Source organism: Lagopus leucura, unplaced genomic scaffold (genome assembly GCF_019238085.1).
Source record: "Lagopus leucura isolate 7727_CA_CO unplaced genomic scaffold, USGS_WTPT01 Super-Scaffold_100002, whole genome shotgun sequence".
NCBI classification, from domain to species: Eukaryota; Metazoa; Chordata; class Aves; order Galliformes; family Phasianidae; genus Lagopus; species Lagopus leucura.
Genome location: NW_024962263.1, coordinates 18,568,857 through 18,583,290, shown reverse-complemented (window position 1 = coordinate 18,583,290; position 14,434 = coordinate 18,568,857). Strand labels below are relative to the sequence as shown.

Here is a 14,434-nt window from a genome sequence, read left to right as displayed (position 1 = left end):
TCCACTAGATCACATTGCTAAAGCCCCATCCAGCTTCAAATGCCGCTAGGGATGGGACATTCACAACTTCTCTGAGCAACTTGATCCAGTGGCTCATAACATTCTGAGTAAATAATTTCTTTACAATAGCTAACCTTAATCTCCCTTCCTTTAATTCAAAGCCATTCTCCTTGTCCTATCACTATCAGACCATCTAAAATGTTGTTCTCCCTCCTGTTTATAAACTCTGTTTAGGTATTGGAAGGTCTTTTCTTCTTCAGTCTGAACAAGTTCAGCTCCCTCAACCTTTGTTCATAGTAGTGATGCTCCATCCCAACACTCCATGTCTTTGTGTTGGGGACCCCAGGCCTGGATGCAATACGTCACATGGGACCTCATGAGGGCAGAGTAGAGGGGAACAATCACCTCCCTCTCCCTGCTGGTGACATCTCTTTTGACGCAGTCCAGGATACAGTTGGCTGTCCAGGCTGCAAGCGCACACACTACTGGCTCACGTCAAGCTTTTAGTTCCCCAGAACCTTTAAGTCCTTCTCTCCAGGGTTGCTCTTAATGAGTTCTTCTCTCAGTCTGCTCTCATGTCTTGGATTGCCCTGACTCAAGTACAGTACCTTGAATTTGGACTTGCTGAGTCACATTCAGCTTACAGGGACCCATTTCTCAAACTTGTCTAGATGCCTTTTGATGACTTCCCTTCCTTCTATTATATCAACGGCACTATTCAGCTTAGTGTCATCTGCAGGCTGCTGAGTGGTTGTTCTTTTTCTTCTACTCATTCAACATGCAGTTCTCAGAGAATCATAGAATGACTGGTGTTGGAAAGTGCCTGTGGAGATCATTTCATTCAACTTCCCTGCTCAAAGCAGGGTCAACCAACGTGCGTTGCTCATGACCATATCCATTTGGTTTTTGAGTATCTCCAAGAACACAGAATCCACAATCTCACTTAGCAACTTATTCACTTGTTTGACATATATCACAGTAAATTTTATTAAGTGGGATTTTCTTTATTTCATTTTGTGTCCTTTGCCTCTTGTCATTTCACTTGGTACATCAGAGATGAGTTTTTACTTATCTTCTTTAATTTCCCCATCAGGTGTTTAAACATACTGGCAAGAACATCCTGAACATTCTCTTCTCCAGGCTGAAAAAACCCCCAATTCTTTCAGCCTTTTATTGTGTGACTGGTACTCCAGTTCCTTAATGATGTCATGCTCCTTCACTAGACTTGTTCCATTTGTTCCACGTCTCTTTTGTCCAGGTGGGCCCAGATCTGAATCCATCACTCCAAAAGTAGTCTTAACAGACTGAGCAGAGCGGAAGGATTACCTCCCTTGACCTGCTGGCAACACTCTTACACATGCAGAGCATGATGTTTTTGGCTGCCTTTGCCTCAAGAGAGCACTGCTGAATCACGTTCAACTTGTTGTCCACCAGGATACTCAGCCAGGTATTTTTCTGAAAATCTGCTCTATAGAGAAATGGCCTTCCATATGCACTGGTGCATAGGGTTACTCTACTTGAAATGCTGGATTCCACGTCACAAATTCATAAAGTTCCTGTTCATTCACTTCTCCAGACTGTTGAGATCCTTCTGGATGGCAACACAACCCTCCACCATATCAGCCATTACTCCAGCTTTGTGCCATTTATGCACCTGCTGAATGCACTGTCTCATAAACCAGGTAATTAATGAAAAGATTAAACAGTACTGCATCCATTATTGGCCCCTGTGGTACTCCACTAATGACTAGCCTCTGGCTGCACTTCAGGCTGCTCATCATAAGCCTTTCAGCTCTCCATTTCAGACAGTTTTCAGTACAACTCACTGCTCATTTATCTATGACATACTTCCACATGTCTTGTTCTTGTGTGAATTTATCTCAATCTTCCTTAATTTTTACCAAGTGAGTGTGTTACTTGGCAAGCTCACTTAATCACCTGTTGCCCATTTTATGTGTGCTATCATTACAGTGACTTTTAGTTGACATAACATAAACGACTCCTTAAAATAGCTTAACCTTACCTTCTTCCACTCTCAACAACCATTCATTAAGATATTTCTTTCCTCTAAATTAGTCTTTCATCAGTTATAAACTGTGCTCTTACTCTGCATTTTCCTATTTCTATTACTCCTGTCAAAGACTTGATCAAATTCTTTAATAGAGCCAAGTAAATTGTATCCCCTCCTCCTTTTGAACTGTATTCTAAAAACCTTTTCAAAGAATTCTAACAAGTTAATGAGACATGTCTAGTTCTAAGCGAAACCATATTTTTAAATCTATTGCCAACAACTTTTAGTCCTTTCCCTCACTCCAAACACAGTTAGTAGACACTTGAGTGTAAAATACAGTATTGTTTTACCATCTTTCTTGTTCCTTAATGCCACAAGGAGATTTCAGGAAGTACTTTTACTGAAACAATCAAAGAAATAACATCTTTGGTGTGCTCTGGACATCAAAATCCCAGTTTTCATTCACTACATGCTGCTGTTGAAGAATAATGCATATCAAAGAAAATAAAAGATTTTCCCATTCTTCTACTAGTAGTGAACTCTGGCAGCATCAATGCAAACACAAAAATCACTGTTCATTACACCAACATTACTTCCATAGAAGAAAGTGGTAGAAGTTACACCAATTTCACAGAAGACATTTGAGCAACGTAGAGTGCATTTGACTCAGTAAGTCCTACAAAGAAAGCAAAATTCTTAGGGAGAGTTCAGAAAAAAATGTAAGAAACATATGGATATCATAAATTTGAGGCTAGAAATATAGTGTTGATTTTAAATCTCCTTCATATAAAATAAGCACAGCTACCAGTAGGTTATTGAAAAGGTTTCTGTCACTGAAGTGTGGTGTTAACAAGAAAACACTTCGAGAAACTAACTATAATAGTAACATTATTTCAGCAGAGCACCTCTTATTTTTGAGGCAGAACAATCTTTCTGGGCTTTTCAGATTCTGCAATGCTCTTGGTTAGGGAAATTGTTTCAGAAAGCTATAAATGACTTCCAGTACATCAGACAAATTTGAAGATTGCCCCTCTGAAAGCCAAAGCACATTTTGGTCATAGTGCTCTATCTGTTTTTCAACCCCAAGTCTTATTTATGCCAAGCCTTGTGGATGGAACCGAAAATGAATGTCACAAAAGGATGTAGATATGTAATAGGTAGTGCTCACAAGTTCAGGCCTTCATGCTGTATGCACAAAATAAGTTACTTGTCATGTTCTTGTCATGGTTCTATGTTTTTTTTTGTTTTTGTTTTTGGGTTTCAGTATTCCACATCAAAACATCATGTAGTGTACGGGGTATTAAAGTGTCACTGCCCCAATCCTAGGTACCTATCCCTGTACATTACAGAAGTCATGGGATCTGGCCCTTCCAGGTGGGGGGGGCGCTCTCTTGCTGCCTGGCAGTGGGTGCTGGAGGGTGCTTTCCTAGCCGTTCCAAGCTTTTCAGGTTTGAATCGGTCCGGGGAACTCTCTCTCTCTCATCTTGTCTGATTTATTAATCTCAGTTTCAATTAAAATGTATATATTGTGTTATCTTGTATTCCAATATTATAGTAAAATAAGTTTTCCTCCATAGATTGTTGCCGCTGCTCTTTTCCTCCCTTCCTTCTTTCCCATTTTTGCAGGACTGGAGTGGGGGGGGGAGGGCAGAGGCCTGTCGCCTCTGTCACGGACGTAGATTGATCTGGTCAACTCCGTGACACTTCTTCAATCATATATCCAATTACTGCTTTTACAATGGATTTGGAAGACTGTGCCAGTGTTATAATTTTCAAATTTATATAAGAAAATGGCAAAGAATTAGGCATAAAGAAAGTTTATCTGCCATTTAGTCTGCCTTTCAGTCTGTCTGCCATCCATTTCCTCCTCTATACTCTTTTATATTTTTCACTACTGAATTGTTATCCAAGCTGACAATACAGATCTACTTATCTTCCTTATCCCCACTTTGATAGCAAGAAAGGCAATGCAAGGGAAAGAAGAAGACTTATGTTTTTCCCTAGTAAGTAGCACCTTGAATGCAGAATTCTAAGCAGGATTTCTTAGAAGAAAAAAAAAAAAAGTTATTTCATCCTCATTATCCATTCAGTTATCTTTTAGTTATAAGCATCCTTAGCATAGTAAGTGCAATACCACTCACTAGACCATGTGAAATAAGTAGTGCAGAAAGCTACATTTCAGCTTAATGCTATTGAGATTTATTTTGGCAAATAATAATATTTGGATCGTCTCCCAGTGACTGCTCCTTTTTGTATGTTGCAATGTGGCTTTTAAATCTTATTTAAAACTAACACTTATTATTCACCTTCTTATCATAAGGCCCAAACTATATTTCATTTCATGCTGCACTGAAATAACAAATATACTGTTAAGCACAGAGAGGTGCAGTGGTTACCACTTGTGAATAGTTGATCATAAAACTCTAGATTTTATTGTTTAATACAGAAATTTATTTACTTGAAAGCGTCAACTTAGTTGAAACAGCAATAATAAACAAAAACAAATTGTTTTCCTCATAAAATATATAGGTGCTATTAATTCTGTAACATATGCTACCAGTACAGTGGCAGAACAGATTCCATTTAAACCTGGAAATGAAAGAGATGAAAACACAGGGGACTCACTTATGTTAGTGGCTAGTACGTTAGAGGTAACAAAAACGTAGACTGTCATCTGGCAATGATGGCATACACCAAAGAAGAAGAAAAGAAAGGGAAAAATAATAAACAGAAGTTTATAGTTTGGATCAAAATCACTTTCCATTGAAAAACAGTATCCCTGAGAGTACTGAGTAACTGAGTACTGGATTTACTGATACCACACAGGATTTTTTTTTTATTTGCTTGCCTGGGTTTTTTTTTTTTCTCTCTACAATTTTGTGTCAAAGTAAGGACACTGTAATGTAAAAGTTAATCTTTATTTCTTTAAACTGTCCCTGCCTCATGTAAAATATCCCATTTATCTGGGATATTTATTCAGACATTTCTGACTATTTCAATACTTTTTGAGGTAGTGGAAATTCATCACGCTTTGAGGCCTTTTAATGCAGTGGGAAGCCTTTTTTGTCTCTGCCTGTTAAAGGCCAGGAAAGCACACTGACAATCAGCATCTACTAGATACCTGTTGGAAGTAAATTAATATTGGCATAATTTGACAGCATAAACAGTAATTACAAGAAGAAAGGATGAATTTCTCAGACTGTATTATATAATGTTGTCTTCTAAGATAATATAAGTAAGATACACAAATAGGACAAGCTATTCATTTTAGGCCTTTCAATGTCTGCACTATTGGTAAAAAAAAGTCCTATGACACACAGAAAAACATGATAAACTTTCATAGTGGACTCATACAGGCTTGTGGGGTTTTGTTTGGTTGTTCTGTGGAATAAAGGAAGTTACACACACACAGAAATTTCTCCTTTACTGTTGTTAGTTAAAAAAAAAAAAAAGTAGCTTTGTTTAAAAAGAACCTAACACTTCGAGACAGTGTTCCTTAAAAACCAATTATTATATTTTCCTTTCAATTTTTTTAATACTATGTGCCACACATATCATTTACCTATCTCAGACGCAGCCACTGTGATGTTGTACCAAGGTGTTTCCTCTCTGTCAAAGATCTTGGCAGTTTTAATGGTTCCAGTATTAGCATCAATGGTGAAATATCTATCTTCTTCTGTGTTATGATCAATGAAATATCTAAGGAGAAATAAAACAGTAAATACATACTCATTGTAAAAAGTATGATCCAAGGTAACAGAAAGCTACATAAGAATATTACTTTCAGTCTTTCAAAGATCTTGGAGATTTTAGATGTTTTCTAACATCTAAGAAACATCCTAAGAAAAATTCTCTATTATGGGGATGCCTGAAATAACATTGTCTTTCACTCCTTTCATAATATTATTTGATCTTTTGATATGTAATAAGATTTCCACTATGAGTCACAAATACATAGATCGCTAACAGGTGATATTTTAGACAGCAGTGCTCATTTCTGTCAAAAGACACTGAGCATATTTACTTTGATTATAACAACGGAAAGGCAGAAAAGAAAACAGAAAAATATTCTTCTGCTTAAACAGCCTGTTCAGTCCCAGAACCTGTTTTGAAGCATGTCTTTTTGACATGAAGTTGACGACATAGCAACATAAGCCATTTTAAACATGTACATTACAAAGACTAGAAGCAGAAACAGCTGATTCCCAGAGATGCTGTTGACATTAGCCTAGAAGCCAAGAAGCATGCCTCCTTAACTCCCTTGGCTTCTGGGCACTTTGCCTAGCAGAGAAAGTAAAAACCTTTAAGTGGGTAATGGAAGCAGATGGGAACACAAAAGACGAGATTGACAAGACTTTTCTTTTTTTTTCACAAAGCCTGAATCGCTTACAATAGCTTTTACAAATGAACCAATTACACACCCCTATTAAACCTTCTCTTTTAGACCTGATGAGGAAATAAGGAACAATACAGAGCCTTTTATGTACCATAATTGTTTTCCTTCATAATTTGCCAGCCTTGCTTTGCTTTCATTCTGGGATATTTTTAATATATGGGAGCTACATATAGATTAAAATGATTTATTTGTCCCATCCAACTGCTCTTATTTCTACATCACCAAAGGTTTAATTGCCAACTAATAAAAAGAGTGGTGCACATAAAGGCTGCAGAGCTCAAAAAATTAAAAATAACTTCAGTTTTATTACTCTCATAACGTACTTATTCAGACTATTTACAGAAATGGAAAACAAGCAAGAAACACTTGGATGAATGATACAAAAAAAATATGTTTTCTGAAAAAGCAGAAGAAATAAAGGTCTAGAGGAGGAGGTAGCAATTTGAATGAATCACCTTTACTGTTCAAAGGACAGGAGAGAATGTAAAAGCCAGCTAGGATGTGATGATTTTCCCTATTAGAAAGAAACTGAACCCATCTCTTCTAGCAGTAAGAAAAAATATACATACGCTTACAATAGGGCAGTTTGGGTTGTGGCATTTAAGATTTGTCTTTTCACGTTTCCTGCATTTTCAAAAATTAAAAATATGCTCCAGGCACTGGAAATCTGAGCGGACCAAACCAGTCTAGAAAATCTTTCTTTTTTGACTCTTTGCATCCTTCCACTCACCATCCTGAAGAGTGAAACAGCTCCCATATGACCATGGGGGTGGTTTGAGCAACAACAAACCTTTATGCTCCTTTGGAATAAAAATTTAACTTACCTTCTCCTATCAAACTAAGTCAGAACCCATGTGATCCATCAATTACCAACACCTGGGAACATCTCATTATAAAATACTTCAGAAGTGCTCAGTGATGAGACTTAAGATGTGAAAGATGGCAGCAGAAGTTGCGTCAAGCAGAAAAGAAGACTTAAAAGGTCTCCATATTAGAAGTAAACTGGAAAGATCTTGAATATGTAGGAGATGGGGGAATCACTTTTAAAGAATTCAAGTCAGGAAGCATTCTTCCAGAAAATATTATTTAATCATTGCGTCCTAAGTTGGATGAAAAAAAAAACAAAAAAACAAAGAAAACACTGATCATGACAAAATAAATGTTACAGATATCCAAGGAAACCTGTATTGCTTTCAAAGAACACTGGAATCCGCTGTGGACACATTGCAAAGCAAGAAAAAGACCTCCACAGTTATTCTCTTGGTATTATTTTATCTAGAAGAATTGGTCCAAGCTACCCACACAATGGGAATCAAAATTAACTTTTGAGTTTCAGAACAATTGATTTTACCAGTGTTTCTGCTGGTCTTAGTCTACTAAAAAGAAAGCTGTGCAGAGCTGATCAACTGTGAGCAGGATTTGCGGGTTCTCCAAGCAGTTACTTGTAACGGAAATGTTTTGAAAGACTGATCCAATATCAGTGGAAAAGTTTTACTTCCTATGCAGGCAGATAGTTCTACCTTTTCCTAACTACTAAGAAACTTTGTAGCCAGAGTGCAATCAAACTCAGAAAGTACATACAGCTGCCATGCTTGGCGCAGAGTTGTGTTAAGATTTGAAGTCTATCCAGAAGATGCATGCTTCAATTGGATCAGTGCCTCCAGGCCTTATACTTCATACTTGGCAATGCAGGCAACTTGACAAATTTTTGGACCATGTTAGCTGTGCTATTGTTAAGGGAGAAATAATGAAGTCTAGTTGTGTTGGACAAGATGGACAGCACATGCATATACAGACCTCTTCTACAAGAAGTGGAATAGTGACAGTGGAAGGATGGAAAGAATAACTGTTCACCAAATAATTTTCCTGGAGACCTTAGCAAGACCCTTTACTGTCACAATTCTCTGTCAGGTATGTGATGACAAAATGTAATTCTTTCTCCCTGACTACAGCCTTGTTCTTGGCTCTAGAGGTCTCCTGAAAATTACATGAATTATTTACAGGAAAACAAAACAAAAGAAAATCTTCACTGAGCTATTCTTATGGAATATGTATTCTTAATTAAAAAATATATTTATATTATACATGAATCTTGCCTCTGCAAACATTTACTACTGTCAACAGCATTTACTTATTGCCAACATCAGACAGAGTGACTACTCTAGAGTCAGAGTAGTGCTAATATTGTGCTAATAACCATAAAAAGTAGGACTATTTGCAGACATAAGCTTAAAAATAGACATAATTTCAAACTGGGGTTAATGAGGAAAAAAAAGCAATAGGAATACACTGCTGCTTTTGTGCATGTCTAATTCACAATCATAACAAATTATTACTTTTCCCTCTATGAGGGAAGCAAGAGAACCAAAAAGAACAAGTATCATATACCAAACATGAAGCTTATGTAGAAAGACTGAAGCTCAACTCTGCTGTGAATTGTGACACCCTAACACATCATTTTCATAGACACATAACAAAACATTGCCTTAGATTTTGAAATATGAACAGTTTTTTCCTAAATCACTTACTTAAATATATCTATATAAGCTGAAAGCTCAGTATTGGATGAATAATTTAAATTGCACTTTCTATGTCACTCATAAAACAATCCTGAGGTGATTCTTTCAGTAACACTTTCATTTCCAGTGACAACAGAAAAATAAGGAATGATAATAATTTATCCACAGTAGCATTTTCTCTCTACATCCTAACTTTTTCATATAGTTACAGCATATTAAAACATCTAGAGCTCAACAGAATTTTTCTTGATCATGTATAAATAAAACAGTGGCCCTGTTTAAGGCTTTATTATGAAGTTTAGTTCTCTTCCATTTATCCATATTCTTCCTAAATATCACTTTGTGTATCATGCCTAAAGCAGCCATTTGCACTACTGGGGCTCCCATCCTTCATGAATGTCTGTCTGAAACAAGCTACAAATGACATCCTCAAAGAGCAAAGGAAATATGAATATTAATATAAAGTTCTACACTCAGATACCCCAAAAATGTTTTGTAAGATAGAGCCATTCATTCTTGTCACATATAAAAGAACATTTAGAATAAGTTTCATTGCATTTATAAAGCACATAACATTTTAAGGCTTTATAAAATGTTAGCCACAAAGTTTTATATGTCCTGATTTTGGCTAGGACAGGGTTAATTTCCTTCCTAGTAGCTGGTATGGCGATTATGGGTTTTTCTAGGTTGCAAAGAGCTATAATGCAAGTTTAGAATTTCAAAGTTATGTCAAAAGTAAATTTTCATCATGACTATGCATGATGCAGATCAGCAACAGAATATGCTCTATTACACTAAATTACATTTAGAAGGGTTATGAACACAGCAAACCTGTTAGTCACAGTTCCCAAAGAGCGTTTGAAGGAAATTAAATATCAAAACTATAGGCACTGAGAAATTCATCATGTATCATCTTTTTTTTTTTTTTTTTTTTTAGGTAGAGTCACTGAATGGAAAGGCATTACCAGCCTTCTCATTCCTACTTCCAATCAAACCCCCAGCTTCTGTGACTTCACATCTTGTTTCCTGGTTTTTAGTGAAGCAGCGGTTCAGTGAGGACAGATATTCCCATTTTTTTTTTTTTTTGACTTTTTTTTTTTTTTTTAAATCAAAAGTGCTTGCATGAATTAGGAAATAAAGAGAAAATTATATGCAAGATAGGCCCTAGGCGCTCTTGACATATAAAGCAGTTTGCATTTTAAAGTAGTTGGGTTTTAATAGCACAGAGAATGCTTGAGCATGAAGAAGGTTCTAAAAGATGCTAAAGGTTTCTGAAGATAAAACTCGTAATTATTTTCATAATCTAACTAAATTATTTGGCTTTGAGATAACATTAAAATCAGTTTGGTAATTGATAAGTGCTATAGTCTGTCAAGATCCCAGCGTCCACTTCCAGTTTTTATGTTTCATAGTTAAGCCTTGAATCTGAGATTTTAAACCTTGTTTTGAGCTTTTGACTTGTCTTTTTTTGTTGTTGTTTTTTGTCATTAAGCAAGTCTTTAAGACATTCCTTCATTATGCCATTATTATTTATTACTAAATTTAATATGAGCAAACAAGAACTCTTTCAGAAATTACTACCTTGTCAACAAAACTTTTAGTTCTAAACTTCTAAAATCACATTTCAGGCAGGTTCAGATTTACAGTTCATAAAATCTCTTTAAGCTTGTATATAGAGATATATCTAATAGTCAGCTCTCAAATAACAACAAAAACTGGTTACAAAGAACCACTAACAAAAGTTAGTGGGAATACTGGCCAAACTGATCAGTCATGCCATCTAAACGCTATAAGAAATCAAATACTATTAAAAGGAAGTCTGTTGGGTTGATTAAATACGTTAGTGAATAATCTCAGAAGAAAAATATCCAGATTCAAAGGACAGAGAATTTAAAAACAAAACAAACAAATAACATCAACAAAAAAATAGAAAATAAACGTGTGAGGAACAACTATACAGTGCATGGGAGGTATACAAGGAAGAAAAGCAAGGAAATTGATTGGCTGCAGCTCCCTGTGTTTGGCCAGCTGGAGAGCTGCAGGAAGTGTGCCATGGTGGGCCTTAACTCTGGTGCATGCCCTTCATCTTCCATCTCCCTCCTGGCAGCAGCACTGCCAGCGAGCTTTGAAGACAAACGAGGTGGTGGGAAGGCAGTCTGTTGTCACACTTGTCTTGTACCACACTGCCTCCCTTTCAGGGACTGTCTATTTCCCCATAGTTCAAACAAACTTCTCCAGGAGAGAAAAGCAATTGGGAAGTGTGACACGGTAGTCATCTGCCAAAACAGCAGGTAACCAATTTTCTCCCTGCAGCATGTCTGGTAAAGGAGACATTAGATGTTCCAGAGTTCTGCAGCACCTTAGGCTGTGCTTTCCAGTTGTGAAAATGAAATACATTTGAAGAGAGCTTGGAGAAGATGATCTCTGTTTACCATTCCTTCACTTTTTTCATATAGGTATAGCATTACTTTGAAGAGAATACTGCTCCTCTCGGAGTGCTTGCAGGATATGCTGTTCCCACTGAGTTAGCTCCAGTGCTGGCTGCCAGCTGATCAGCAGTACCTTAACATCTCCTGCCCAACACTCCCAAGCTCACCTCTTGTATCAAAATCTGTGCTTGGCAGATGTGACAGAGTCTTCCTTCTCCTCATCATAGGAAGGTGAGGTAGCAGGTCCCAGGAGGTGCGGAGGAGCTGCAAATTGCTGCCTCCCCCCCCCAGCCAAGCCTTTGAGAGGCAGCTGCTGCTGGTTTGCATTTCATGCAGAAGTTGGCTCCCTGCTGCTGCTCCTGTTCCCACTGCCTGAGCACTGCTGGCACACTGCTCACCTTGGACACTGGAAACTAGGGATGCTGTTCACTTGAAGGAAATGAGACATTTCTGTACTCCCATCTCTCTAGCTGACAATTTCTGTCTACATGTGCTAAAACCACTGATCATCTTTCCTAGCTAATTCTGCCAGTAAATGTAGGCTAAGAATATCACACACTCACAGAGGCATAATTCAGAAGTCAAATCAAGATAAAAGTTTTTCTTCTTTTCCTGACTTCATGAATTTCTTCAGAGGATTTCAACTGTCCAACTGCATTTTTAATAGACGCCTTGATGGTAGAACTGTTACATCACAGTTTATTTTTATTCAGACACATTAACATTTAGATTCCAATGTTGCCAAAAAATAAAGTACAGTTGGTGTTATATGACAATCACTTTTTGTTCCCAAATGTTCACCAGCTAAATAATGGAATTCTACTTACACATTTTTTTCACGCTAAAGAGCAAACCAAATAAAAGCAACATCAATAGATTAATACATATTTATGGAAGTGAACAGCTCTACCAAAAGACTTCATTACAGAGACTATTCAAATATAAACGCCAATTCCTAAAACCATAAAAGAATTTTAAATACTGTAGGCACTCTGAAGCCAGAGGAAATTACACTTAAACAAACAAACAAACAAACAAACAAAGATGTACTGGAATGAAAAATCAGGCTCTCACAGCCACAGTACTAGGATGTTCTGTCAGTATTTCTATCAAAAATTTAAGTAAGGGATGGAGGTGGCTCTGGTTGCTGTGTGATGTTGACCACCATCCTGAACTGGATGCTTCCCAGAGAGAACAGCTGTCAGAACAGCTTACCAGCTCCTGAACAGAGAGGTGGATGTTTTTGTTAGGCAGATTTGTTTTGGGGATGGCAGCAGCACCATTTCATGGGAAAGTGGGAGGCCTGGGACATGCAGCTTGACAAGAATCAAAAATAAATTGAGGCCTCAGGGAAAAAGTCAGCAACAGATCTCCAACCTCAGCACAGTAAAGAAAGGTATTAAAATGGTTACTCCCTGTGAAGACAGAGAGAATCAGAGAAGAAATTGGAGAAAGAAATCCACTCTGGCTTTAGCTGTTCCAAAAAGGAACAGTTCTTTTTCTATTCTGATTTACAGATGCTCTTGATGAAGAACAATACTGAAGGAATGCAGAAAGCAAATGAATGAAAAAGAAGATGAGATGGAGGAGGTCACAGCTCCTCTCTGCTAGCTGTGAGGCATTCACATACTCTGGAAAGATACTTTAGTGTCTCTGTAGGTGTTGGTCACAGGGTTGTGACAGTGTCATGCTCTGAGGGCTTGAGCAAAGAGGTGCCTCACTCCACAAGCTCAGGGATGGCAAGATCTGGGGAGATGCTTCCCCTTTGGGCATGTGAGGTGACACTGATCGCAGCAAGCTGCCTTAAGTACAGCTAACAAAGCGTCCTATGCACAGGATATAAAACAGCAAACTGACCTTATTCAACTTATAGGTCATCCAATTAACAACTAAGACGCATCTATACAAAAAGATGAAGAGGATTCTTATATTTTCCAGCAAGAATGGCATAGAAACTGATACTGTTCTCCTAGGACAGGAAGAAAATAAATTGAAAAATATAATTTTCATCTTCAACGTCCTTAGTCCCATCACATGGCTGAGATCATCTCCCTCCCCTAAACATGCCAATACTGTACAATCAAAATTTGAGTGAATGGCTGAATCAGAATTTCATGTATTATTCTACCTCCAGTAAATATAAACTTCACATCAGAAAAAATACAATATAAACAGAATTCTCTGAAACATTTTTTAAGCCTTTCTCCTACTCTTACCACAAAATGAATTGTCTGACATTCACAAAAATAAAAAGGCCTTTTCTGACTTTGTGTGGGTCATTTTTGTTTAATATTTTGTTTTTATTGTTTCATTATCAGTTGGCTAATTCCTGGAATTGAAGGAATGGTTTTCAGCAAAAGGAAAACCATGTGTAACTTTTTTTCTTTTTCTTTTCCTTTTTCTTTTCCTGCCTATTACTTTTAAGGAGTACTGACAAGAGAACCAAGTAGAAAGTTATTTTAGAGTGACATCAGGAAGTCAGTAAGATCACTCCAATTTCCTATAGCTAATCAATTTCAGTCCCAACTAATAAAATTCATTCTAACAAGGTAAGATTACAGAGTGGCCAGAGTCCAACATGAAAATGATTTGAATTTCAATGCATTAATATAACAAGACCTAATATGGTGCTTCTGTAATAGTGCGACTTTTTTTTCACATACTACACTTACCAGGATCCAATCAATGTTAAAGAAGGCACTCAGCTCCTTTTAAGATAGTATTAGCCTGGGATAAAGTTAATATGAAAGAATTTGCCCATGTCATACAATTATTTTCACTGTTCTATCAGAGTTCAATAAAGTTTTGTGGTCCTGTAACCATGCCTTTGCTCTTTTCTGACCCATTAACTCAGAAGGGGCTTGGGGAATGGCAGCAGTGTTATCTTTCTGAAAAGCATTCCACAGAAAATAGAGCAGATGCAATCAGAAAGCTCCAAGGAATGTTGTAAGCATTCACTGTGGCTACGACACACTATCTAAATATCACCTATAGGAAGATGGCAGGGTTTCAACAGGCAAAACTGCAGCCCTGAGGCAGTATTAGCAGCCTAGGGCTGCTCCCATTGCACATATGCATC

General features: G+C 37.3%; 1 protein-coding gene across 1 annotated transcript in view; it reads right to left on the bottom strand.

The window, feature by feature from the left end:
- The window catches only part of CDH18 (cadherin 18), a 152,554-nt gene that overhangs the window by 27,516 nt on the left and 110,604 nt on the right, over positions 1-14,434 (bottom strand). The window contains exon 7 of the mRNA XM_042869315.1: positions 5,574-5,710. Within this exon, the coding sequence (XP_042725249.1) occupies positions 5,574-5,710 (137 nt within the window). The remainder of the gene's footprint in view (positions 1-5,573; positions 5,711-14,434) is intronic.